Below are 15,692 nucleotides of genomic sequence, written 5' to 3'. Positions count from 1 at the left end.
CTTCAGCTAAGGTGTTTCTGTCCCTGCAATGTAGTAGTTCCGTGTTTAATGTAACCATATGCACGTGTATTGACAGTTCAAGGTTAATGCCTTTATTAAGGGCTGGAGATAATCTCCGTGGCAGAGTGCTTGCCTTGCATGACTGAATCTGTAGGTTTAATTCACAGTAGTGCACGCACATGCACAAATAGAACTATTGCTAGCAAATTAATTTAATATATAAACATAGTGTATACTTTATTACTGATAAATGTGTTTTTTGAAATACCAGTATTTTCTCCAATCTTTAAAATACCCTGGTTACTGCCTGTAAAATAACCACTATGAAATAAAGTCAGTCTCACTGTAGTACATTATGCTTAGTTTTCCCATTTTATAGATTGTATAAATTAGCTGTAGGCCGGAGTTGAGTTCATGACCTATCATGTTGCTACCAGAACCACACGACTCTATGAGAGCCATGTTATTGAGTCTTTAGTCATAACTTAGGGATCATGGCTTGTTCTCCAATTGCAAGTCATATCCTTGCATAAGAAGTTTATGAGAGAGATTCACCTACTAAAAGAGATCTCTACATTCAAGCTGGTACTAAGTAAATGGTTTTATTATAAATCTAGTTTATATTAAAATGGTGATGACTAATGAGGCAGAATTATTTGAACAGTGCTTTTGAATTATTGTGGTTGTTCTATTGTATATACTATTTATTCAGTGATAATACCATGTGCTGTGGGGGATGTGATCGGGATGTAAGGTGAATAAATTAACGGAAAGGAAAGAATATATTGTGAGTCTGTTACATACCATGAATAAGTGACTAGTGATACAAAGATATGTATGAAGAAGGTAATAAATAGTATGTTAACATTTTGGAGGTTAGTACAAACATTTAAAATTTTAGAATATTGTTTCAAGAAATAAAGTATTTACAGAGAATTTATAAAATACTGAAGTGAAAAACTATTTATTTTAACAGTAAGACATGTGATCTGTCCATTCAGAAAGTTTAGTCTCATTCTGCATGTCAAATTTCACACAGCGTGGAGATGATAATAGATTTTTGTGATTATAGGAGAGAGGAGACGATGAGAAAGGCACCAGATGGCATCCGCTAAATTAAAAAGCTTTCTGAACCCGTGTTTCTGTTGGAAGCCGTTTGTGGGTTACTTCACTGTGTTAGAGGAGGTGTGGCTAGCCGCAGGGAGCTGCTGTCTGTATGGCTGCACACTTGGTGCTTACTGTACAAGAGGAGGGCGACTGGGACCAGATGATGAGGGTCAGTGGGGTCTCCCAGGGCGATGTCTGCTGCTGCTGCTTTTCCGCTCTTAGGCTCTCCTTGGATCTTCAGTAAGATAAGCAAGCAGTGACTGACGCTGGAGGTGGTTGAACAGTGTGACTATTAGGGCTTATTTTTAAAGACTCTGACTTGAGCCTTAGGCAGAAAGAACATGAACACAGTAAGCGTCTGCTATTGGTCAGGCTGTGTCTTGTATTCTGTTACTTAGTGCTCACAGCAGCCGCTGGAGGAAGTGGCTGTGTTTATCAGTGAGAGCGGTGAGTTCCAGAAGGGTCAGGTAATTTGTGTAGATCTCGTAGTGATTTAGAAACAAAACTATTCCTCGAGCCTGTTACTCCCGATCCCAGAGCTGTGGCCAGGCTGTACTGTGCTCTGGAACCTTGTGCGCTTTGCTTGGAAGATTGGAGGGCAGCAGTGGTTTTTCCTGCCTCAGTTTCCATGTTCTCAGACTGAAGAACATTTTAAAAGCCCATGTTTTTTCTTTTCTGTCTGTTCTAACCTAGAATGCCTTATTGTTGGGCTGTAGCAGTGGACAATTTAAGAAGAAATATACCCAATCTAAAGGGACTGTGAGTTTTTTTGCTGCCTTGAAAATAATTTCCCTTGAACAAAATCCTGTGAATTAACTAATCCCAATAGACCTGCATGTAAAATGACACTAAATTTGCTCATCGTTTGGGCTCCACGCCTCTGACCTGGCTATCATCCCCTCCCACTTACTTCTGATCCTCTCCGCTCTCACTCCTCACTTCTGCTTCGTTCTAGCACAGTAGCAGACATGGCTGGGAATGTGGCTGCCTTGTCTGTGCATAACAGGCTTCTAATGTGCGTTCTCGAGGAAGCAAATAATTGACCAGTGAAATAGAGTAAAGGTGAATTGTAGGCCTGTTGTCCTTTATAAAGACAATGAAAAGTTACGTCACATGAAACTCACCAGGAACTTGGATAAGAAGTTGAAGGAGTCAGAATGACTTAGTCTAGCGTTAGTGTATGCAGGTGCGTTTAATAACCTCTTTTGAAAACCTGTATCTTATTAAGATTTCGACTTCATAATTTGCTGAAGAACAACCCGGTGTTAGTCAGTGACACAATTATTTTAAGATATAGTTTACACAGTCGGGTTTTTCATATATCAGAAGTTTTCTGTCACCCACTCTGTGTTTAAAGAATAGTGTCATGTTTGCTGGTGTCAAAAACCTCATTTGTTTTCATATTTATGGAATATTCTAAAACATGTCAATTGCTCAAGAAATTAAACTTCTGACTTTTGTCTGCTGGTATAGAGTTGGTTAAGAATTTCATTCTAGTTTTATGTTAGCCCACTACCATTTAAAATGGTACACTAGCACATGGCTTAAATAAGAATTTAGCACAAAGAATTAGGTATAGAAGGAACAGGTGCCAAGAAGGTGACCCACCTAAGCATGAAGTTGTTTGAATTCTGAAATGAGGCACTGCGTTAGGCCTCATGAGAGCAGAAGCAACGCTGATTGAGAACTGTACGAGCCCTGTCTGGAGCACTCAGTTTGATAGGAAGAGGGGTTTGTACATCAGGAAGCCATACAGACAAGTAAACAGGATTCCTTCTCATGTTTTCATGCAATCAGGACTGGAATTAGCATGGTGATGTCTATGCCTGCCAAGTCAGATATGACTTGGTCAAGCTGATTTACTTAAATTTCATGAACTTTGAAGGCCTCACACAGCTCAGTGAACACAATTTTCTGTTTTCAATTCCTAGGGCTTCTTACTATGAAATTTCAGTTGATGATGGCCCATGGGAGAAGCAGAAGAGTTCAGGGCTCAATTTGTGTACTGGAACAGGATCGAAGGCCTGGTGAGTATCTTGGAATGCTACCTGTCAAGGTGTGTGAACTTGTTTAAGCAACAAAATGTACTCTATACACTCTGTGGGTGTGTCTGTGTCCTTTAGTATGCAGGACAGCACTTCGGTGATCTGCACGCTCAAAGCTCATCTTCCTGTCTCAGGCTTTTCCCTGTCTTCATGCACTGTTTGCCTCTGCTACTAACTGCCCAGACTCTGCCTCTAGAAGAAAGACATTACTCCCCATATCTCACTCTTCTTTTTGCTGTCCTCTGCTCTCTCCTCCCACACCATGCCAGGTCTTTGCCCTTCCCAAATCGCTGCCAGCTTCCTCAGCTTCTGCTGCTGCCACGCGGGTCTGGGCGTCATCATTTTTTGGTAGCTATTCTTTGAGCCTGGCCTCCTTTCCTCCTGGCTGTCAGCCAAACACTACCAACAGAGTAATTGTGGTAAACTGCAGAGTGCTGTGTCTACACACACAGAGAGTGTGCGTTCTCTTCCTTAACCATGGCTGGTGGTGTGTACAGACTGCCTGGTCTGACAGGAAGTCCCTGGAAAGGTTTGTCATGGCCGTCCTCCTCTCTTCCCCATGCCTAAGCCCTCCGTACCTACCCATCAGCGCTCCAGACGCCGCAGCCTGCTTGTCATTCCCAGCACACACCTTGCTCTCCTCTAGCCTTTTGTTTTTGTTCAATGCATCTTCTTGCTCTGGATTTCTGAATACTCCACTTTTCATCCAGGGTGAAAGCGTCCAGCCTTCAAGTGCTGTTCTCTGTAGGAAGTCGTCATTAAGCTCGGGTTCTTTCATAAGCACGATGAGGGCTCCCCTTCATCCTACAGCACCTTCTCTCAGTGCTGGCAGAGCACTGTTACTGGGCTGACATGCTGATGAGGGGTTTGAAAGGGTGGCTTGTGTTTTTGTTTTCCTCTTGTTCAAGTTTTGTGTGTAGCAGGGTGTAGGGCCTAGTATATATTATTCAGATCTTTCTTAAATAAATGGATGCTCTCACAAACACCGTGTTAGTTTAGTTCTTAGCTGTATGCTGTGACAAGCCTCAATCCCAGCACTTGAGAGGCTGAGTAAGAGGACGGTAGTTTGAAGCCCTGGGGGTGACTTAGTAAGACTCCATCACTCCTAAGTTGGCTTCTGTTGTTGTTTGTTTGCTGTGTTTTCTTTTCTTTTCTTTTTTTTTTTTTTCTTTTCTTTTTTTTCCGGAGCTGGGGACCGAACCCAGGGCCTTGCGCTTGCTAGGCAAGCGCTCTACCACTGAGCTAAATCCCCAACCCCAAAATGGGCCTGGGACCGAACCCAGGGCCTTGTCCCCTAGGCAAACCACTGAGCTAAATCTCCAACCCGTGCTGTGTTTTCATAGGCATCATTTCATTTCGTTCATGAGCCAGGCTGGCGGTGTGGCTCAGTGGCTGAAGGCACTTGCTACCAAGCTCACCACAACCAGAGTTTAGTCCCCAGGGCTCACATGGTGGAAGACGGGAACTCCCGGAAGTTACTCCCTGACTTACATGTGCGTGGCAATATGTGCGCACTTCCTATCCCCCATAACATCCCCCAGATTAATAAATAATGGCAAAAATTCTATCATCTGAGAAGTTGCAAAATTAGTTTTTAAGCATCTCATAAGAGTGAGAATGAAGAGGTGTCACTGATCGTGGAAATACCTTTTCAACTGAAATTGAGTATGAATTGTGTAGAGATGTGAGACTCAGGGTATAAAAACCCCCAGGATAACAGAAGAAACCCCGGATTTAGTGTTGTCTAATGTGTTAAAAGCGTGTCAGAGTCCAGTGTGGGCATCCCAGTAGCTCTCCTCAGTAGCTGTGCAGGGAGGAAGCCTCCTGCCGTTCTGTGGCCCTCTTGCTGTGACATGGTGACTGAGGTCACTGCATTGAGCTGCAGAAGAGGGACACTATGAACTGTCCCCATGGGGACGGGTGAGCCAGGCTTAACTGGCATGGTTCTATAGTGAGGGGGGCTAAGATGTGAACTCTAACCATGTATATGGGCTGAAAAGTGTTTGAAGAAAGCTCGTCTTTGCACATCCAGAAATTTTCCCACTGGAGGACATAGGAATTGCAGTGCTTAGCAAGTGACTGTCCCTTCTCATCAGGCCTGCTAATGTGATACATTTGTACCCTGTAGACTGGCACCAGTTAGCTTCTTAAGACAGCTTCCAGCCTGGAGATTCCACACCTCACTTCTTACCTGGTTTATGAAATTAGGATTCTTTGTAGAAATGAGCAACATGTTAATTTCAAATCTTTGCAGTGTTTATTTTCTAGTTGCAACTTCTGTATTATCATGAATAAGGAGACTTTCCCCCTCACACCCACAGCAATATATTTTTTGTTTTTAACCATTAATTTGTAGTTGTCTCAGTTCTTTAAGAATTTTAAGAATTCTTTCTATGTTAAGTACATCATACATTTCCCACTTTTAGTGTGCTTTTAGGACAAAAACAAGATTTATGTGCCTGCTTTTTTCCAGGTCATTCAATATCAACAGGGTTGCAGCGCAGGCCGTTGAAGATGTTTTAAATATCGGTGAGTACTGGAGCAGCTCTGATAGTGCGAGTTACTGTGTACTATGTGTGTATTGCCGTGTATTCGTATCGTGTGATTTGCAATGAACTGAAGCTTCTCCCATCTTTCCTGTCAACAGCCAGACGACAAGGAAATCTGACTCTTCCACTGAACAAAGAATTGGTAGAAAGAGGTTGGTATCACATGGTATTAGTTCCAGACAGCTTATTTCTGTCAGCTTTGAGAGAGAACAGTATATGGACAGCTGCCCAATTAGCTGTTGTGACACTGTCCTGTTAAATGTGGCTAAAAAGATAAAGCAGGGCTTCCTTTTAGGTACATTTTTAGTTATTTTTGTGAACACACACATGTCTATGGTGCTTGTGGAAGTCAGAGCACAGCTTACTTGGTTCTTTGGGTTGGTTCTTTGATCTTTTGGAGGCAGGAGGATGGCTCCTAAGAGTTACTAAGTTTAACGGGAAGTATCTACCTGCGAGCCCTCTTGCCTCTCCTGAAGCTGGAGTTCTATACTGTTATTTGTGTTACCATGAAATACAGCCCATATGCCACGCTACTGCAACTGTAAGTTCTGGGCGATAGGATCCATATGTGTTTTAAATAGGATGAATATTTAAGTTCATGCTGTCCCAGTAGGTTTTTCCTTAGGTATGGTCCTGATTTTCATGGTAGTAACACTGTCAAATGGATTCTGCTTGTTTTCAGTTTGATACTTAAAGGATTTTGGTCACGGCTCGTCAGTTAGCACTAAATCGGTACCAAGGAAAAGCAATTGGCACCTGCAGTTTCCTGTTCTATAACTTAGAACATCCTGAGAACTAAGTGGAGATAGATGTGGTGGGTGTTGAGTGTCCTGACCGCCCTCAGGGCACACAGGAATCGGATCATCACCTGGTTTGTGATGGTTTGTGATTTGTACACATATGTACCAATGTTACATCAAGGGCAGACCTCAGCCCAGCTGAAGTTGGACCCAGAAGACAGAGGTGGACTTTTATTTGATGTTGTATAAAGGTTTACTCAATGGATACTTCTTTGCAGATTGAGCTGTCTACAGAAGCTAGCAGGTCCGTGGCAGTCGCTGTCACAACATTCCCAGAACCACTCTTTGGAAGTTTCTTTCATAGCTAGCACATTTTCTATTTTACTTCTGTTGTAGGTTAGATCTAAAAAAAAAAAAAAAAAAACCCAAAACAAACAAACAAACAAAAACCCAACCAAATATAGATTTTTAACCTTAACAAGGATTTAAAAAATAATACTTTTAGTAGCAGCTGTGTACCTTAATTGTTGAGCTTTTTCCAGACTAGCATTGCTATGAAGTAATCCCGGGCCCCTGGCAGGGCCGGGCAGCAGGCTGTAGCTCCCGGTCAGGCACAGAAGGCACAGAAGGCTCACAGCATTCAGGCCTCCTAGCGTGTGCTGCTGTGCTGCCCAGGAGGACGTCAGTACTAAGGAAAATGTTTCCAAATTATGGTGGCTTTGTTTAGATAATGTCCTTACTGCAACTTCAGGAACATACACATAAAATTCAAACAATAGTCCCACAAAGAAGGCATATTACTAGACAGTCAGTCTTGGTGCTTTCTTTTAATGTGATACTCAGCTTAACTTTCCTGTGGAATTGTCCTTTTCTATTTTCTTTTTCTTTGAAGAGACAACAATCTTTGGTACACAGGCTTTACGTCATCCTCTTACCTTCCAGCAGCCGGGCCGTACCCACGTGCTGCCCTGCCTGGCTTGTGTAGCTGGCTCTCACTAATGCATGCTCTGTGTGCCAAGCTTCAGGTGCTCGCTAGATAGACAGTGGGTCCTGAACGTTTCCACAAACAGCCTGAGACACGGCAGATTCTTTGGAGAAAGTGTGCTGCCATCGATGGTTTGAGGCTGTATTTTCTTTCCTTTTTTTTACTTTTTTGTTCATTTATATATTTATTATCAAAAATTAAAAGGACCAGAAGTATGGCTCAGTGTTGAAATACTTGTCTGGACACAGAGACCTTGGATTTAACCTCCAGAAGTATCAAAACTTTAAAGTGGTTTAATTTATAGCACACCATACAGTATTAATTCCTGTACATGTTGAATAATGTTTATACCAAGAATAGCATGATTGCATATTCTTTTTATAAATCATTTTATTTATTCATATTCCAAATGTTGCCCCCTTTCCCAGTCAACCTGCCAAGAGTTCTTCACTCCCTTCCTTTTACCTCTGAGAGGGTGCTCACCCACCCACCCCCACCTCACCACCACCCCTATCCCCCTTCCCTGGAGCATCAATTCTCCACATCCTGTCCACTGAGGCCAGACAAGACAGTATTTCTGGGGGATGGGGGAGTTCACAGACCAGCCCATGCATGCTCTTTGGTTAGTAGCTTAGTCTTTGAGAGCTCCCAGAGATCAGGGTTAATTGATATTGTTGGTTTTCCTATGGGTTGCCATCTCCTTCAGCCCCTTCAATTCTTCCCCTAATTTTTCCACTGGGGTCCCTGACCTCAGTCCAATGGTTGGGTGTAAGTATCTGCATCTGTCTCTGCCAGTTGCTGGTAGAACCTCTCAGAGGACAGCCATGCTAGGCTCCTGTCAGCAAGCACAGTATGGCATTAGTAATAGTGTCAGAGTTTAGTGAGGCTGTATTTTCTTATTGTTGGCTTTGACACGATACTTGAGGGAACTTGTCATATGCCAGAATTGACATCCCAGGGTAAACCAAGGCAGGCAGCAAAGGGGTATTTACGGTGTCAGCACTACTGATGGGGAACAAAACTTAATTATCTGGGTTGGCGACAATGCCCAGCGAGAACTCTGAACTCCTTTAACACTTTAAGTGTACATACATATAGACAGACAGGCATATAGACATATACACTTGATGGCCCCGCTTTATTTCTTCTCTCAGCCTTTTTATACCTTCTTAGACAAAAGTTCTTTATAAAATTACCTCATAGATAAAATGCTACACAAAAGGGAATTAGTGAAGAATGTCGATAGTAAGTTCAAAGCAGTGTTTCATTCTGTAAGCTCAGTATACGTTCAAAGCAACAGTTTCACGTGGCCTCGTTTTATCATAGTGCACACCTGTGGCTTCATCCTTGGACCTGACATAGAATGGATGTTTTCCCTTGATCACAAATCTGTCCCAAGCCTATTCTCTTCTTAGTGGGGTTTATGACAGCTCCTTGTATTCCTTATTATGCAGCCTTAACTTACTGTTCTTTGAGGAGAGAGAGTACATTCTATTCTTGATTCTAACTTTATTACATCTTTCTGGCAAAACAACTAAAACCATCTCCTTAAACTTCCTTCCTATAATTATTTGAATTCTCTAGTCATTATTAACTCATGAAAATTCATCTTCAGGTTGATCTGCAGTGAATTTGCCTAATAGGGTGGGCTGGTGCCTAGGAATCATTTGGCTATCGTCTTAGTCAGGGTTTCTAATCCTGTACAAACATCATGACCAAGAAGCAAGTTGGGGAGGAAAGGGTTTATTCAGCTTACACTTCCATGTTGCTGTTCATTACCAAAGAAGTCAGGACTGGAACTCAAGCAGGTCAGGAAGCAGGAGCTGATGCAGAGGCCATGGAGGGATGTTACTTACTGACTTGCTTCCCCTGGCTTGCTCAGCTTGCTTTCTTATAGAACCCATGACTACCAGCCCAGGGATGGCACCACCCACAAGGGGCTGGGTCCCTCCCCCCTTGATCACTAACTGAGAAAATGCCTTACAGCTGGTTCTCATGCAGGCATTTCCTCAAGGGAGGCTCCTTTCTCTTTGATAACTGCCGACTTCTGCTGCAACTAGGCTTCACCAATAGCCCCTCATAGGCTCTCTTCATGGTGCCAAGCCTCAACCCCTTTGCATGATCCTTCAGTCCTGGGCCATCAGTTGCAACTGAGGCTGTACCTTCACCAATGGCCTTCCATGGCCTCTCACAGTGCCCAGCCTCAGCTGTTCTTCATGACCCCTTCAAGCCTTCAAAACCAATACCACCTGGGTGACACTTACACATTACCAAGTCCAGCCGCAACATGAGGAACAACCTCGGCTATCTCTGGAACACAGCCTCTTTGTGCTCTCAGAAAACACTTCCCAGAAGATTTCACCTCAGTGATGCTGGTCTCTTCTTAACCACCACTAATTTCTTAGCTCCAGCTGACAGCATCAATAGTCCCAGTGATGCAAAGGTTTTGCTTTAGTAGTTCTGGTATCTTGTTAATCCCAGCTGTTTCTTCAGCCCCAGCTAACCAAAACTACACGATTGTCACAATCAAAACAGCAACGGCTCTGATATGAGTCTTTAATCTTCCCTCTGAAATTTCACAAGCCAGGCCTCCGTCTTCTGCACTGTTCTCAACATTATCCTCCAAGTTCCTACAGAACATCCCAGTGGCTCTTCTAGCTCCAAAGGATTCTTCCAGAGTCCTTCCACAGTCCTCCCCAAAACATGGTCAGGTTGCCACAGGAATACCCCACTATGCTGGTACCAATTTGTCTTAGTCAGGGTTTCTATTCCTGCACAAACATTCCAAGAAGCAAGGGTTTATTCAGGTTACACATTCACATTGCCGTTCATCACAAAAGGAAGTCAAGACTGGAACTCAAACAGGTCAGGAAGCAGGAGCTGATGCAGAGGCCATGGAGGGATGTTACTTCCTGACTTGCTTCCCCTGGCTTGCTCAGCTTACTTTCTTGTAGGACCCATGACCACCAGCCCAGGGATGGCACCACCCACAACGGGCTGGGTCCTTCCCCCTTAATCACTAGTTGAGAAAGTGCCTTAGAGCTGGGTCTCATGCAGGCATTTCCTCCAGGGAGGCTCCTTTCCCTGTGATAACCCAGCTTGTGTCAAGTTGACACACAGAACCAGTCAATACAGCTATGTACTAGTGGCAGAAAAGGCACAGCAGCGAGAAGCAATCCAGGGATGAAGTCTCCCGGGCTGTGCCTCTCCAGAGTGCACCCACTGCAGCCATGCAGAACAGTGGGCCATCTCTGGGTAAGTCACTTGCCTTTCCTAGATGGCTCCTGCCAGGAACTTGACAACTCAGCTTTCAATTTTGAGTTTGTCTTACTGCTTAATTTCTATGTGGTAGTTATTTCTCGTTTTCCCAGTTGTACCTGTTTCTTCTGTTGTGGGTGATGAGTGCTTTTGTGGGTTAATAATTGAACCCAATAGTGATTTATCTCTAAGGCTTTTATGGTAGGGTGCGTAATATGAGTTCCCAGGAGATAAGCACATCGAATGCTTTCAGTCTGAAACGCACGCTCCTAAATGCTTCAGATGTGGCCGTTCTTTAATGTCTCCTGTTCTTCCCTTACAGTAACAAACGAATATAACGAGTCACTGCTCTACAGTCCAGAAGAACCCAAAATACTCTTCAGTATCCGAGAGCCAATAGCAAACAGAGTTTTCTCAAGCAGCCGTCAGCGTTGTTTCTCCTCAAAGTAAGCAGCCTTAAGTCACTTCTTACATCCCAGGACTACATTTAAAGGAGAAAAACACAGCAAGCAAAATCACCCCTTTCTTGTTGAAACCTTGTGACAAATGTATTTTTCTCTTACCATTGTAGCCTTTGCTTTACACAATTGAGTTAATTTAGATTTGCAACTCTCAGCTTGTTTGCATGCATTTATATTTAACTGTCTTATGTTAGAGTTAACTAACATGCATAGGAGAAGGCTTCGTGACAGGTGAGTGGAAAACATACCATGAAATGTACTTGAACAACTAAAGGTTGATAAAATCATTTGCAAAAGGTATCTGGTCTATCTCAAGGTACTTGAGAACGGTTTCTGAAATCACTGCCCCAGAAGCATAGACACAGGGCACAAGTGGAATTCTGTGATGTCACGGTCAAGTGTAGATGTGCTGGAGTGTGTTAAGTTCCCTGAGGTTATAATGAATAGGCAGTATACATATACACATATTTCATTCCTAGACACCTTATTTTACACACACACACACACACACACACACACACACACACACACACCCATACCCATATCTAAAAGATTTCTATTTCTAGACATTTTGGTTAAGGGCTGCTCAGCCTACATATAGAAATTCTAGTAAATCTATAAAAGGCAGCCAGTACATTAGAAAAAGAAAGCCAAAGATACTTGGTATTTTGCAGAGGCATATTTAATAAACATCTAAAAGATGCTTAACCTTAGTCATTTGTGGAATGAAAACATCCCCACACTGTGGGACCGAAACAGTTCAGTACTGGACATTACCTGCAGCGATGCAGAGTGGGTCTACTTGAGAGGAGGGGTGAGATTAGCAGCTGAGAGAAAGTACTGTGCCGTGCTCATTGAACTGTATGTTAGAGACTTACTCTTCTCGGCTTACATTACATAATCCTTAGGAAAACGATACAGGAGAATACCCTCCGCTCAGCACTTCACATCCTTATAATGGAAATAACTCGGGAGCTCCATGAAGGTAACCAGGCAGACCCACCACGAACCACTGAAGTGAATGGTTCCATCTTGAATCTTAAAATTGAGGCGTAGATGTTTGCCCATGTCGTTTACAGTCACTGACTGTCCACTCAGAGAGCGGCCAACTCTCAAAGTCAAGGCTGCTAGTTATGTTAACAAAAGCCAGAGTTCACCATGGGTTAAGAGCTTTCTATTTATTTACCGAGTCCTCTTCTTCCACGCAGAGTTTGTGTTCGTTCTCGGTGTTGGGATGCCTGCATGGTTGTGGATGGAGGAACATCTTTTGAGTTTAACGACGGAGCAATTGCTTCAATGATGATCAATAAAGAAGATGAGCTTCGAACTGTGATTCTAGAACAGTGAAGAGTTTCCTCAGCTGATAGATTTGATTGGTAGACTTTTCTGCAGATACCGATGACCAGCCAGAGACCGACCTTTTAATGGTTCTTATGAGGGCTACCACTAGAGTCAAGGTGACAATGGGATGACGCGTGTGCTGTCCTGCTGATTCTGACAAGAGCTGTTCACTAAGACAGACAGATGGACTAAATGGACTAGAATTATGTGAATCTGTATTATTTACAGTTGGTAACCAAGAGCATCGATACTCTTTAGAGAGGCAGGTTAAATAAAGGATTAAGTATTTAGGATTTGAAATTTAACTGTACAAGTGTTGTTTTCTTCCTAACTTTGTGGAATTGGCCACATGTATCAGTTGATTAGTACATTATTTTTATAGTACCTAAAAGTAAAGATTTTTAAAAATTTTGATGGAGAATTTTGATAAATCCTGATGTTGACTTAACTGAAGTTGGTAAATGTGTTTTATATAGCTAAGACTTTTCTAATTCTAGGAAACAGTGATGAGTGACTATTGATTGAAAAAAGTGGGATCATTTTAAGATTATCTGTAGACAAATTCTGACTTGTTTTGGGTAGTGTCAACAATGTTAGATGAACCACATCTATGGGACAAATCATGACACTTTGTAAAGGTATTAATTTCCATAGTAATTGTTGTTCAGACAAGTAAAGGAGTCCAAAAGGCCCTTTCCTGTGTTTGAATTTCTATTACGAAAACAAGGATTAGAAGGATAACCAATGATTGTATTCTGTTAGAGGAGTTCAGTAAAATGTTCAAAAAACCCTTCCTTTAGTATTGGGATGGATTCTTTAGTAAACACCTAATACCCAGGACACAGTTTTGGAATTGCCTAAGTTAGTATTATATTCATTTACTGTATTCTAAAATACAACACATTCTAAAATTTAAACAATAGCTTTGAGGGATAAAACATCAGCGCTTCTCCATCCTCTAGTATGAAAACTACTTTTAATTTTGGAGCAAGCTATTTTAATTCTTGCTTTTGTTTTCACAAAAAGCTTCCATTGCTAAATAAGGGGTTGTCTTTTCATGCCATTTTTTCAGACTTGTGTATTTTCACTTGGTGAAATTGTTTTTTTATTGCCAAAATGTTTATTGAAGACTCATTCTGTGCCATCATATGTTATAGCCATATATCTATATCATGTTATAGATATGTCACATATGATATAATGAAGTGTCGTACAGACATCGGAATAGACTATGGAACTTGAGCCTAGTGAGATCAGAAGTCAAAATCTAAAGCTAGATGTATGATCAGACCAAATGTTCTTAGCCTTGCCAAACAACACGCTGCTCTTAAAATGAAACAAATGGATGTCACTGTGAGGTAACTGAGATCTGTCTAGGTTTTGGTGTTTATTCAGAACACTTTCTTTGACTACATTAGGAAATAAGTGTTTTTGCTGAGCCAACTCCAATTTCTTAGTTTAGCTTTATAAAAAAGGATATATTTAAGATACCCCTTAATATGAAAGTTAAATTCTACACTATAGAAATTTCCCTAAGAGGCTTAAAATACCTTGATAGGGAAAAAAAATGCCACTCTCATCCTTACTATATCTAGATCTGGTTGTCCATGACCACCACAGATGTATTTCTATGTACCATTAACTGGTAACTAGCTGTGTGGAATTGTTCATAAGCTGCCTTTGGAAAGATATTAAAATTACTTACCATGCTGAGCCGACAGTCTAACTTCTGCTCTGTGGCAGGCAGGGATCTATTTGTAATAGACTCATGGCAGAGGATGTTGGAATATCAAAAATGTCTTTGAATGGGTTAACCTTTCATGACTACTTTATGCAAATAAAATTAAACCATTGTCTGTTCATTTTTACTTTGTTTTCTTATTTCCTAACTCTTCTGAAATCATTACCTAAAGGCCCAAGTTTCCCCCTGAAGACTGTTTCTAGTCTTTACCTCAGACGTGCCGTCTGTGCACTGTGGACTTTTTTCATTGCCATTACGTGGCAGAATGATAATCTCACTCTGCCTCTTCAGAGGGCAAAATGCTTAATTCAAAAATGCATTTTTCATGTAACTCAGTTCAGTATTTCTGATGTTGTTTTAATATTCTTGAATGGAGCTCCTGTGTAACCAAATTTCATTTTTTATGTAAGTAGAATAACAAATAATTATAAATATTCCTTTGAGCTAAAGGGTCAAGTAAAAAACTAAGGATACAGGGGCTGGGGAGATGGCTCAAGCATTTAAGACTCTTATTACACAAACAGAAAGACCTGAGTTCAAATCCCCAGCAGCCATCTAGAAAGCTGAGTGTGGTCAGCTTGCCCACATTAAGGAGGTGCAGTACTGCCAGCCGACGGGATGAACAGTGCGTGTGGCTGGGGCAGCAGAACCTGGTAGGTCTCTTTCCAAGGATGACATCATTAAAACCCAGACTCTGGAGCACAGAACAAATGATCTACCTTCAGGAAATATATTTCCAGGATGAAAGAAAAGCCAAGTCTTAACTCTTAAAAGAACCCCTGAACGCAGGTGGAACCAGTCAGCACTGGTACAAGCCTGTCATCCCAGCGATACCTGGCAGGCAGAGACTGATGACCCCATGTTCAAAGCCAGCTGGGGCTACACAGCCATCTTGAAGCCACCATGAGATACACAATAAGGTCTTATTTCAGAAAGAAGACAGAAAGCACACAAGGAAACACTCGGGAGAGAGCACTTCAATCCCGTCCTGACATTAGGTGCTCACAATTAATCCATCTTTTACATATGCTGAGGTGTTTATGAACCCACAAGTCTGATTTTTGTTTTCAACTTGTCATTGTATGAAGAAATGGATGAAACCCGAGTAATGAGCTGAAGCTGATAATGGGGCTCAATATATATCCTGTACACTGTCCATCATTAAAAACAAAACCAGAACTTTGAACAGAACTGTAAGAACTAATCAGTAAGCCTGGGACGCTCGGCCTGGTGTTAAAGTGAAAGGTCAGACTAAGTGTTGGAAGCGCTGGCATGCGCTGTTCACACGGAAAACATGGGCTGACACGGGGTCACGTCACGTCAGCAGGCGGAGCTGAAGTATTTTATGTGTCACTGTTCTTGAGAGCACACGAAGGCCAACAGGCCTGGAACTCTGTTCAGATGCACTGGGAACTCACTTTACCCACGAGGGACAGGCGGCTGAAATCTATCTGACCCAAATGGC

At 42.2% G+C, this 15,692-nt stretch overlaps 1 protein-coding gene across 2 annotated transcripts in view; it reads left to right on the top strand.

Annotated features, from left to right (window-relative positions):
* Positions 1–14,354, top strand: part of Nadk2 (NAD kinase 2, mitochondrial) — a 41,620-nt gene extending 27,266 nt beyond the window's left edge. Inside the window, exons 8-13 of one of the 2 annotated variants that reach the window (XM_032898799.1) lie at positions 1,801–1,866; positions 3,039–3,134; positions 5,626–5,681; positions 5,800–5,853; positions 11,007–11,130; positions 12,354–14,354. In XM_032898799.1, the coding sequence (XP_032754690.1) occupies positions 1,801–1,866; positions 3,039–3,134; positions 5,626–5,681; positions 5,800–5,853; positions 11,007–11,130; positions 12,354–12,492 (535 nt within the window). In that variant the 3' untranslated portion in view covers positions 12,493–14,354. Of the gene's footprint in view, positions 1–1,800; positions 1,867–3,038; positions 3,135–5,625; positions 5,682–5,799; positions 5,854–11,006; positions 11,135–12,353 lie in introns of those variants that run through there. The other variant, XM_032898800.1, reaches the window with a different exon arrangement.
* Positions 14,355–15,692: the final 1,338 nt, after the last annotated feature.

Source organism: Rattus rattus, chromosome 3 (assembly GCF_011064425.1).
Source record: "Rattus rattus isolate New Zealand chromosome 3, Rrattus_CSIRO_v1, whole genome shotgun sequence".
Lineage (NCBI taxonomy): Eukaryota > Metazoa > Chordata > Mammalia > Rodentia > Muridae > Rattus > Rattus rattus.
Note: the sequence above shows the minus strand (reverse complement) of the source record. Positions and strands in the feature narration are given on the sequence as shown.